Below are 13,784 nucleotides of genomic sequence, written 5' to 3' on the forward strand. Positions count from 1 at the left end.
ATCGGATTAGAAAAAATTGTTGTTCTATAGACAAATTTAATGAACAATCTAACATTTTATCAGAGAGATTTAAAGAAATCTTGGCCTTATTAAAAACAGTCATAAACAAGCTAAAAATTTAGATAGAGCCAATATATTGTCATCTAAAAATTAAATAAAAAAACAGATTTTTCTGAACAACCACTTTTTGTAACCCATTATAACTCAAACCGTAGGGCAGTAAGTAAAGTTTTGAAAAAACACTGGCCTATTCTGTTAAAAGACCCTATCTTGAAAAAAAAACCTGGTGTTTGGCGCTGACTTTAAAACAAAATACTGCACCAAGTAAAGTAGTCATGTCCATGAAAATTAAAAAAGATGAGTCAAACTGTCCACACAAGCATGTGGGTACTGGTGCATACAGATGTGGAAATAAGCTATGCTTCATGTGTAAGTATATTACTCATGGGTGCAACGCTTTAATGTCCAACACCACAGGTGAACAATTTCCCATAAAAAGGAGGTTATCATGTGATTCCACCTTTGTGGTATATGCCCCGACATGCTAGTGTGGAATACAATACATTGGTCGTACCTTGAGAAAAATCTGCACTAGGTGGAGTGAACATCTAAGGAATGTGACAAAAAAGTATTTAAAACATAGTGTTTCAAGTGGTATAACATTCAAGTGGTATTTGTCCCATGAGAATAACTCCCATAGAGAACATTCCCCCCATTGCTAGTTACAATAGATTTTCAGAACTTAGACAAAGGGAGACCAATTGGATATACAGATGCCAGTCCTTGTTTCCTTTAGGTCTTAATGAAGTAATTGATTCTGCTGTACTTCATTAAGAATATTCAGATGCTCTGCATATTGTTGTAGTCCAATATTAGGTACTTTTTTTAGTTAAATTTTTCTACTTGAATATATACTATGTCTATTAGAAAATGGCGACAAATTTTCATAGGTTTCACTCATGAAGATAACTGTATATAATCTTGAATACCCTGTAAACTTTTGTCTTAGGGGTGAATGTATCTTGGTTTTCCCTATATTAAACTTTTTATTTTTTATTTTGGGCATTACTGAATACTTTCTGATTTACCTTTTGGGCTACTTTAGCATCACGTATGTCATATTTTTAATACATGTTTAGTGACATATTTAAAACCTAACTCATTATTAGTCACATGCTTTAAATTCAATAGCAGTGAGCAATTTCATTACACTATTTATCACATATAATATTATTGCTAGAATTTGTTTTATTGTTTAGTTAGGTAGGGCTATATAACACTTTAAGCTCACTATATTCATTCTTGAATGTACCTTTAAATATACACTCATGTGCACATGGATACATGTATCATGGTATTACATTTATCTAGATACACTTTAGATATGGTTCTTCACATTATTTATCATCATTCTATGATACCAACTACAATAGCATTATTTGTTATTACATAAACCACACAAAAACTTTTTCACTAGATATATTTATTGTATCCGCCTATAGAGCGGATTACATATACATTTATATGATGTACACACTATCTAATAAATTACATATTTTTTACCCTTCAGATAATATATATCTCTGTTTCAATATTTACACATTATTATCTATTTCCAGCCGTGTGTCATAGTATATCAGCAGCTCGTGCACCCAGTTTGTTTACATAACAAACATCATTATGACACTAGCCTATCACAAAGTTTCAGAAATGCGGGGACAATGACGTCCTCTCTAATGGTAAGGAGGAGCTGCCTTGGCCACGGAACAGCACATTGGCAAGAAAACAAAAGCTAAAATGTAAGTCTTATTTACATACAATTGTCAGGATGACGGCAGCCAATGAGGATACTACAGATGGGCTTAGCTTAGAAACGTGCTCACATTGAATCTGTCACGAATAGTCACATTTTTTCACATCAAATTGGTAACAATCGGCCAGATTACGAGTTTTGCGTTATGAGCGGCTCGGTAATAACTTGCAAGTTATTTCCACAGCTCACCTTTAATAGCGCTGCTATTACAGGTTTTCCAAAAACCTGCGTTAGCGACAATATGGTTGCGTTGAGCACCATACCGCACACAAATACCAGCGCTGCTTTGAGCTGGTTTTACGTGCTCATGCACGATTTCCCCATAGACATCAATGTGGAGAGCCGGCTAAAAAAAAAGCCTAACACCTGCAATAAAGGAGCGTAAAGCTCAGTAACGCAGCCCCATTGATTCCTATGGGGAAAGAAAATTTATGTTTACACCTAACACCCTAACATAAACCCTAAATCTAAACACCCCTAATCTGCTGCCCCTGACATCGCCGACACCTACATTACACTTATTAACCCCTAATCTGCCGCCCGATATCGCTGCTATCTACATTACACATATTAACCCCTAATCTGCTGCCCCAATGTCATCGCTACCTACATTACACTTATTAACCCCTAATCTTCCGCCCCCAATGTCGCCGCCACCTACATAAATTTATTAACCCCTAATCTGCCACCCCCAATGCAGCTGCCACTATACTAAGGTTATTAACCCCTTAACCTCTGGCCTCCCACATCACTAACACTAAATAAATATATTAACACCTAAACCTAACCCTAAGTCTAAGCCTAACTTTAATATAATTAAAATAAATCTAAATTAAATTTACTATCATTACCTAACTAATTCCTATTTAAAACTAAACACTTAACTATAAAATAAACCATAAGCTAGCTACAATATAACTAATAGTAAGATTGTAGCTATCTTAGGTTTTATTTTTATTTCACAGCTAAGTTTGTATTTATTTTAACTAGGTAGATTAGTTAGTAAATAGTTAATAACTATTTGCTAACTACCAAGTTAAAATAAATACAAATTTACCTGTAAAATAAAACCTAACCTGTCTTACACAAACACCTAATATTACACTACAATTAAATAAATTACTAATTAAATACAATTAACTAAATTACAAAAAATCCCCACTAAATTACAAAAAAGAAATTAAACTAATTACACCTAATCTAATAGCCCTATCAAAATAAAAAAGCCCCCCACAAAAAAACCCTAGCCTAAACTAAACTGCCAATAGCCCTTAAAAAGGGCCTTTTGCGGGGCATTGCCCCAAAGAAATCAGCTCTTTTACCTGTTAAAAAAAAAAATACAAACAACCCCCAACAGTAAAACCCACCACCCACACAACCAACCCCCAACAAAAAAAAACTTAACTAAAAAAACCTAAGCTCCCCATTGCCCTGAAAAGGGCATTTGGATGGGCAATGCCCTTAAAAGGGCATTTAGTTCTTTTTCGGTGTCCAAAGTTCCTAAGCTAAAAATAAAACCCACCCAAGAAACCCTTAAAAAACCTAACACTAACCCCCAAAGATCCACTTACAGTTTTTGAAGACCGGACATCCATCCTCATCCAAGCAGGCAGAAGTCCTCATCGAAGCAGCAAGAAGTCCTCAACGAAGCCGGGAGAAGTCTTCATCCAAGCGGCAAGAAGCCGTCCTCAAGGCGGGCAGAAGTCTTCATCCAGACGGCATCTTCTATCTTCATCCTTCCGACGTTTAAATATTTGATAATTTCTTTTTTATTTTTTGTAATTTGGTGTTTATTTTTTTTGTAATTTAGTTAATTGTATTTAATCAATGTAATTTATTTAATTTTAGTGTAATGTTAGGTGTTAGTGTAAGACAGGTTAGGTTTTATTTTACAGGTAAATTTGTATTTATTTTAACTAGGTAGTTAGTAAATAGTTAATAACTATTTACTAACTAATCTACCTAGTTAAAATAAATACAAACTTACCTGTGAAATGAAAATAAAACCTAAGATAGCTACAATATAACTATTAGTTATATTGTAGCTAGCTTAGGGTTTATTTTATAGGTAAGTATTTAGTTTTAAATAGGAATTATTTAGTTAATGATAGTAAGTTTTATTTTGATTTATTTTAACTATATTTAAGTTAGGAGTGTAAGGGGAATGGTTAGGTTTAGGGGTTAATAACGTTAGTATAGTGGCGGTGGTGACGTTGGGGGCGGCAGATTAGGGGTTAATAATATTTAACTAGTATTTGCGAAGCAGGAGTGCAGCGGTTTAGGGGTTAATATGTTTATTATAGTGGCAGCGATGTCCAGAGCGGAAGATTAGGGGTTAATAATATTTAACTAGTGTTTGCGATGCGGGAGTGCAGCGGTTTAGGTGTTAATATGTTTATTATAGTGGAGGCGATGTCCGGAGCATCAGATTAGCGGTTAATATTTTTATTATAGTGTTTGCGATGTGGGAGGGCCTCGGTTTAGGGGTCAATAGGTAGTTTATGGGTGTTAGTTTACTTTGTAACACTTTAGTTATGAGTTTTATGCTACAGCTTTCTAGCCCAAAACCCATAACTACTGACTTTAGATGGCGGAACGAATCTTGTCGGTATGGGCTGTACCACTCACTTTTTGGCCTCCTAGGCAAAACTCGTAATACCGGCGCTACCGGCGCTATGGAAGTCCCATTGAAAAAGGACTTTTTAAAAGGTGCGGTAGTTACGTTGCGTTAAAGGTGTGAGGTGTGAGGTACAGCTATACCTACAAGACTCGTAATAGCAGCGGTAGTGAAAAAGAAGCGTTAAGAGCTATAATGCAAAACAGAATATAAGTAAATATGTGTTACAATTTGTTTTCGGCACTTTAATAAAGGTAACGAAAATGACCAAAAAAGTTATGGTGTTAACAGTCTGTTGTGATTGAAGATGCTTAGTATGAGATGCCCATTAAGCTACCACAAATTACATATGTATATACCTCAGGTGCATTCACTTATTAACTTTGAGATGAAAGGTAATGATTGGTCTGTGACCCAGGTAGAAAGGGATGTGTTATGGGAAGCGTAGCCCTATTTATAGGTATAAAAAGATAGACTTAGTATTTCTGATGAAACAGTGTTTACAGAGAAACGCGTTGCATATGTAGCATTGAGAGCTGCTTCTCCCTGCTCTAAAACCCTGAGGAACGCGTTGCATATGTTTTAAATTTTAAAGACTTGGATAACACAGTGTACATGTGCTACCATTGAGAGCTACTTCTCCATGCTCTAAAACCCTGAGGATCCGGTGTTCCAGCAGTGCCGGAGGTCAGCTAGCTGGATTGCTGTGTAAGATCCAGCCCGCATCTATTGGCATAAAAGATTGCCTTTTCCAAATGTGAGTTTACCGAGAAACGCGTTGCATATGTTTTAAATTTTAAAGACTTGGATAACACAGTGTACACCAAGAGTGTATTTTATGATGTTGTTAACTTAAATAAATGTATTTGATTTTTTTATCAAAAACTCGTTGGACTGTGTAAATCTGAGTTTCAAAGTCTACGCTACCATTGAGAGCTACTTCTCCCTGCTCTAAAACCCTGAGGATCTGGTGTTCCAGCAGTGCTGGAGGTCAGCTAGCTGGATTGCTGTATAAGATCCAGCCCGCATCTATTGGCATAAAAGATTGCCTTTTCCAAATGTGAGTACCCTGTGTAGAATTGCATTACTTGAAATTGCTGATTCTGACTGATATGCACAAGCGGCGCTCTTTCGTTTTACCTTTCTTCTATACTGTATCTGATTTGCCTGAAATGTGTTTAAAATAAATCTATACCAACAATTCCATTTCAAGCTAAACTTTAAATCTCATGTTTTGAAAACATAACTCCTAAACTCCACTGTCTTAATATGATAATAATAATTAAACACAAAAGATTAGCAATGTGTTAGTCAATGTAATGGTACCTTGGCACTTATTGTGATTACATGTGGATAAAACAGGCCTTTCAAAAATAAAACAACTTTTTACTACAAAACAGTGAATATCATACATGCCCTACAACCTAGACAAACAATAGTATACCATGTAGACATTAGACAAAGCTTATTCCATAACTAGAAAATGTATATATTTACTGTTCACATATTTTCTTTTTAAAACCTCTAAATCTCAGTGGATTATTAAGACAAATTAATTTAGTTTTTCCTAAAATCTGCATAATAAATGTGGTCGATCAGCACATGAAGAAACATGCTATATACCTTGTTATTGCTAATAGTCTCTTAATTGGTTGATTTTACTGTTCATAAAATGACAAGATCAGATAACAAACAAAAACTTACCTTGTTAATGCATCGATGGTCTTTTCTGCTAAAATGCTCCAGGCATTCTGTGTTACCATTGTCAACATTGTGCTTGAAGAACTCATTAATGGTCGCTACAGATACAGCACAGACAGCTGACCTGTTGGTAGCTTCAGACGAGTCTGGTTTGCTTTGAGCAAATACAGCATACAGAATATCATCTTCAGAAGCAAACCCCATCTCTTTGGCCAAGGCACTGCCTGACTTAGCTATGAAGGCAGCTTGTAAAATATTGAAAATTTCTTTTCTAGTGGATCTTCTTCTCCGTCTTTCTGTAAAAATACATTCCAGTGGCATCTCCATATAGGAACGCAACTGAGAGTCTGTAGAGCAGAACCTGACTATTCTAGTGTGAAAAGTTTGAGAGTCAAATGATTCTCGCTGTACTGTCAAAAAGTACACAAAGTCATGACTTTCAAAGGTATAAATATATTTTATAGGGTAAGAGTCTCGGAATTGGGGAAGTACATCCAAGTAGGAATTATCAGTGAAAAACTCAAAACCGTCTTGTGTTTCTTTTAGTCTTCGAACTGACATGGAATGTTGAACAGAGTTGGATTCCAGAATGGTGTTGCCTACAAAAAATGTTACAAATCTGTCCTTTTCTGCTACAAGAATTTTGCTTCCTGAAGCACTAACAACACAGTCGGGACATTTATCAGTTTCTTCACCAGCTTGGGAAGAAAATAGACAATGAACATCACTTGTGATATCCCACGGTGCTTCCTGATATAGTACATGCCGCTGACATGTTCCTCTATGTACACTTCCGCAGCTAATAAGCTGGTCATCATAATAGGTATCTACAAGAAGAGCCATGTTTACATTGTCCTCCCAAGTTTTATTTCCTGATGAATGCCCATTTTCAAAGCAATTGTTACATGGTAAACAATTTGAGTTTTTCAAAACAGGTCCAGTTTTATACTCTGACAACTTAGTTAGATTGTCATTCAGGACATAAATCTTGTTGACTGCACCCACATACACATATCCATTGTAAAGCAAAATGTTCTGTATTGGGGTATCCGATGTGAAGCTCCTTAAATTGTATTTTACACTCACATCCATCTCAGAAATCTTTATAGCTTCCTCACATTGTCCTACACATTCTCCTACTAAACAAAAAATAAAAAGAAGTCCAATCTTTAGTGAAAATATCACTGGCATCTTGTCATAAGGCATCTGCAAATAAATAAATAAAAAGTAAGAAATAATTTAGAAACTTTGAAACAGTTACACAAGACAATAAAAGAATATAGCACTTATTTTGGTTTCCACATAACTAATATATTTAACTTGGATGATGACGTTCTGTGCCTCATCTGGAGAGCATACATCTGTTTTTATCAACGAATACAAACCTAGCACATTTCTTTGACACTACTTTCAATAGCATGGTGTTATAAGGGTCTGGCTGATGACCAGATTGCATTTCACTTTCTGTTAGCTATATAGTAAATGATCCTTGGTTAACCAGATTTCAATGCCACAAACCTATTGTGAGTCACATGTCATATTGTTCTAATAATAGTGACTTCTGTTGTTGAGCTAAAGATAATCTTTTACAGACTTAGAGAAGCCGTATGATGAAAGGAGTCATATGATGCTTTTGTTTACAGTTAAAAAGTTAGAAAATGATTATGATCTCATCCAGCTTTTGTTACTATTAGTAAGTTTGATCATATCTATATCTTGCCATAAAACATTTTAAGTGAAGGGATACAGGTCTGAGAATAGCATGAGTTCTCCAAATTCTCCATTGCATTTTCACAACATCCAGAGACTAGATACTCTACCATCAAATACAATCACAGTACAGATTACAAGGCTGCTATGACATTTAACATTTTCTTATTCCTGCATATCATATTTACATATCCTCCTTACCACATATAAACACATTTAAAGCCAATTTTTATCTTTTAGAATTTAGAAGACTGGCCCAGCAAAATGCTACTCATTTATTGATCATTGCAGATGATGCTCCTTAACATTTGACTTAATTTATGCTCAGCAGAGGAGATAATTGAAATATATTGATGAGTATTTTCAAGGGTTTTGTCTCTAGCTTGTTCTGACAAAGAAAAATGTTGATAATTTTGCTAACAATATTATAGTTGACATGCTTGCTTATAAAACTTTAATTATGCAAATTATTGCCAACTCAATGCTTGACTGTGGATATAAACTATACATGTAAAAAAAAAAATACAACTTTTCCTTTAAGGAAATCCCCTAAATAAATTGTGGATGTATTTAATTGAGCTATAAAGCTCAATTCAACAATAACACAGCAATATCAGTCAATGTAAAAAAGAGTTGTTCACATTTATGGATGCATTTTACATCCAAAATGCTTCCTTCACGATTCCTAGAGAGCACACAACTTTCTAATTTACTTCTGTTATCTAATTTGCTTAGTTCTCTAGGTATTATTTGTTGAAAAGCATTCCTAGATAGGCTCAGGAGCTGGGAGCTAGCTTCTGATTCGTGTCTGCATGTATATACAGTATCTCTTGTCATTGACTTACTGATGTATTCAGCTTGCTCCTAGTAGTGCATTGCTCCCCCTACAACAAAGGATATCAAGAGAATGAAGTAAAATTGCAAATAGAAGTAAATTGGAAAGTTTAAAAAAATATATGCTCTTTCTGAATCAAGAAAGTAAGAATTTGGGAATTATGTCCCTTTCAGTTTTATGTAAATTACTGTAAGTGTCAAGTTTTAACCCCTTAAGGACCAGCGACGTACCCTGTATGTCACTGGCCTTTTTTGGGGACTTGATTGTTTTATAGTGCGGTCTTGCCACCAGCGTTGAGACTGCTCTATTTCAAAAAGCCTGCTGGAGGGAGGGCATTAATATCGTGTTCTTGCTAGATTTGTGCTATTATGTCCTGAAAAAACCCTTAACGACCAGTGACATACAGGGTGCATTGTGGTCATTAAGGGGTTATAGTGAATGAGATTTCTTGCTGATAAGGATGTAAGGTGCATGGGCGTTTGTTTGCTGAATATGATCGAGTGTGGCCAGTGACGATGACATTAAACAGAACCATTTTTGTAAACTAAAACACATTGCAGAAATGTTTTTAATAGCATTAGAAAACCACTGGTGTGCATTTCAAATGCCGCTACAGTGTTCCTATCATTTTATTTCCTTGTACCTAATAAAGTAAAGACATTTTGAAAGATGGCAAGCTCTGCAGAGCAGACACACACGAAGCAGCCACTGAACAGCATTTTGTGCAAATGAAAACAAAAAAATATTATAATATGTTATTTGTTATATGTGGCTTCTGTAGATATCATCACTGCATTCCTCTGCTGTCTCCTTGGCAGACAGAAGCATTAAATCATTTGTAGGCAACAGGCAGCCCTGGGGCTTTGTGCTACCCTTAGAATCTTTCAGTGCAGCCCAGTCTGATAGACAGAGCAGTAGAGAATGTACCTCTAGCACAGATACCAAGTATTGAACAAGGGGTCCATTTTAACATGAGCTTTTTTTTTGGAAGACTGAGTGAACATACAAGCAATGCTTCTCCTGTGCTGCACACACACTCACACACATATACATAGATCACACACACACACACACTCACAGAGAGACACACGCACACACATACACACACATACATACACCACACACTCACAGAGAGACACACGCACACACACAAACACACAAAAACATACATCACACACACACACTCACAGAGAGACACACACACACACACATACACCACACACTCACAGAGACACACATACACACACAAAGACACACATACATACACCACACACACACACACTCACTCACAGAGACACACACACATACACACACACAAACACACACATACATCACACACACACACACTCACAGAGAGACACACGCACACACATACACACACATACATACACCACACACTCACAGAGACACACATACACACACAAAGACACACATACATACACCACACACACACACACACTCACTCACAGAGACACACACACAAACACACACACAAACACACACATACATACATCACACACACACACACACTCACAGAGAGACACACGCACACACATACACCACACACTCACAGAGACACACATACACACACAAAGACACACATACATACACCACACACACACATTCACAGACACACATATACACACACATACACACACACACACTCATAGAGACACATACATACACCACACACAAACATACATACATACACCACACACACACACACATACACACACAGACACACATATACACACAGACACAAACATACATACACCAAACACACATACACACACACAAAGACACACTCTTAGAGACACACACACACAGACACACACATACATACACAAACACACACATACACACACAGCCACATACACACAAAAACACACACATACACACACACAAAGACACACTCATAGAGACACACACACACACACACACACACACACACACACACACAAACACACACACACATACACACACAAACACACACATACACACAGCCACATACACACAAAAAAACACACACACACATACACAGACGCACACACACACATTTAATATGTTATGCTATGCAACTTACTCACTAAAGAATGGATAGATGAAAGATCTTTAGTGAAGCAACTGCCTAGAGTAACCTGGGTTCTGAAGAATCTGCTGGAGAAGCTGGTGAGGCCTGCTAAACTGGAGAGGATGAGAGCTCTAAGTAAGTTTTGCCAAATGTGCTGTAACATTAATAAATACACTGTTTCAGTGCAAAGTAAATCACAGTATTTATCCACAAAAATCACCTTAGCCTTTAATGATGAGTTTTACAGAAATATTATTTTCATCCAGAATAGAATCAGTGTTAAAACAATACCAACATATTAACAAAAAACAAAAACACAAAATAACAACAAAATAACAATCGACAGCCTACATAATGAAATTGAATATCAAAATCTACCTAACAGAAGCCGATGTAAGCGTTGGCAAAATGCCCAACCCCCAGTGCACTAAAACCAGCAATAAGTGCAAACAGCACTAAAAAACGATAATGTGGTAAAATAGTGCATACGTGGACATGGCACGATTCCGTGGCATAGCGGCAAACATGGATAAGTCCTACATAGACTATTAACTATGTATAGTGTATTGGCAAATCAGTATACATATGACACACTCTACAATATAGCATAGAACACTCAACAATCTAGCAATACCCTGTTCAGTCATATAGGCTAGTGTGAAACTGTGACTAACCTACTAGACAAAAAATAAAAATCATCCGATAGTGATAATATTAATACTATTGGCTAAATTATAATACAAAACAATATATTATACTAATCATTACGTACAATATATTAAAAGTAATACATTAAATGTTATGTGATACATAAGGTGCTTGGTAATAAATAACAACACAAAATACATTCCATGCATCTCATTATAAACAAAATCTTATAAAATATAGAACATGATTAATTGAATAAATAAATAAATATCATTGTAAAGTGATAAATGTGGGATCCACTGTGAGCTTCTATAATAAGCTATAATAAGCTATTGTATAGATAATAAATAGAACATTATAACCAAATAGACAACTGATGATGGCCATAACAATATATAATACAATACTGAGAATTTGAATGGGTTTGAAGGTTAAGGTTTACAATGTCCCAATAATAATACTCAAATATCCTAATACATGATACCTAACAATGTACGATCAGCCATCTACAGGCCCAAAACTCTAAAGATGACAGATATAATCCTATCAAGGATAAACATACTGCGTCCACAGGCCAAAGACAAATGAACGCGATCCTAAAAAGCTGCCAGATCCACATTCATATTGAGGCCCATCGGGTGAAGTGTCTTCAGCCTGTGGATCCAGTATGTCTCCCTTTGCCTTAATCTCAAAAATCGATAATAGTGTAACAATTGGGGTTGCCATTGTGTTTATTATGGCAATGTCAAATAACACTATGTGATTTTTTGTCATAAATAATACTACAGTAGTGTTCAGACCATCTATGGCTCAAACACCGGATGGTGCGACCCACATACTGAACCTCACAGACACAAGACCACTCACACCATGAGGCGCCTCTTCCATCTTGTCTTATAGGATATCGCTGCTGATCTTCCCATCATTTTAGGAGTGCTGCCTGCTGTTATTCACTGTTTTATGGACTCACCAAGACCTGTATCACCAAGTTTGGACTTATCACCAAAGTTTTTATTCACAGTTATTATATTTTTAATTATTTTTAATTTTTATTTCAAATGTTAATTTTCAGCTTAAGTTGATAAAGCTTTCATATTTTTTTTTTTATTTATTTTTTTTTAAATAGTTTTTTATTGAAGTCATAAACAAATATAACAATAATGAAACGTCCAACAATAATAACAAAAGGAGAATAGTACAATACTAATACCATGATCTTGCCAGATAAACAATACTAGATATGCCCACATTGTATAGATTCAAGAATATAAAGAGTAATACTCTATGGTGAGTGGTAAAAGAATGTAGTAGCTATAGCTAGTTAGTGTTATGAAGGAGCATGGAGGTTTACTAGGCAATAACTCTAAACAGACGGGGCATATAAATCCCGTTTATTAAGGGTATTAGTAAAAATTTTGGACTATCCAAATTGAGACCTCAGTTTTTATTTTTTTATACGGTATGTAGACTAGAAGTGATCCAACCTTGTGATGGACAAATACACCATAAGTTATCAATTTAGAAAATATAAACAAGGAAGGGTTGGTTTTAGGGGGGTAGAGGGAGGGGGGAAATAGAGTATATTCTCCACATTATCCTGAAAAGCGTTTGTAGCATAATATAAACTAGTAAGGTTAAGATAAACATGGATTGGCTTGTGTTTGGCCACTAATGGGCCAATTTAGCGGGGAGGGGGAGAAGGGGCGCAGCGGGCAAGAGCCGCTCAAAGTGGAGTGGGGAGGGGAATGGGGGGGCGGAGCCAAATAGGGCATGAGAGCAGGTATGGAAAGCCTTATTGGATGGATATAAGGGTGGACTTCACAGGGAGGGCTTGTTATTTACATGACTACTGGGATGGACATAGCTCCATCAAAGCGGAATAATTATCTAAATAAAGAATTATGCCCATATAAAGAGAAAGTTATGACAAACATACAATGAGCTTAGTTACATTGAGAGAATACGTTGAAAATGCTAGTTGGAAGGACTGGGTTCCAGGTCATTACAGGTTTAAGCTAAATAGTATGGGGGGGGTATTATGAAGCTAATATAGACTAAATAATATGAGCCCCGGTCTAAGCCTGGGTGTGGTAATAGGGATTGGAGTGGGAGGACAGAGCTAACAAAAACAGAATAACTATTTCTTAACATGAACATAATCTTGTTTGATAAAACCTCTGCGCTCGAATAAAGGGAGCATAGAAACATAGTCGCACATTCTAAGATGAAAAGCAATATTAGATTATTTTTAAATCAGCATAAAAAGTCTAGTGACTTTTAGCTAAGTTAGCTATGTAGATTGTTATACTGGAGAAAGTGGTATTTGTCACAAACATTAAATGGTAGAGACAAAATGTTTAGTAATTAACATAGTCGATAAGCTACTGTA

The 13,784-nt window shown here is 36.0% G+C and overlaps 1 protein-coding gene across 2 annotated transcripts in view; it reads right to left on the reverse strand.

Moving 5' to 3' along the window:
• The window catches only part of MET (MET proto-oncogene, receptor tyrosine kinase), a 278,950-nt gene that overhangs the window by 220,937 nt on the left and 44,229 nt on the right, over positions 1–13,784 (reverse strand). Inside the window, exon 2 of one of the 2 annotated variants that reach the window (XM_053716690.1) lies at positions 6,135–7,337. The exons of the other annotated variant lie outside the window; for it this stretch is intronic. Within the exon in view, the coding sequence (XP_053572665.1) occupies positions 6,135–7,337 (1,203 nt within the window). The remainder of the gene's footprint in view (positions 1–6,134; positions 7,338–13,784) is intronic. 2 annotated transcript variants of the gene reach the window in all.

This window comes from Bombina bombina, chromosome 6 (assembly GCF_027579735.1).
Source record: "Bombina bombina isolate aBomBom1 chromosome 6, aBomBom1.pri, whole genome shotgun sequence".
In the NCBI taxonomy this organism is placed as follows: domain Eukaryota; kingdom Metazoa; phylum Chordata; class Amphibia; order Anura; family Bombinatoridae; genus Bombina; species Bombina bombina.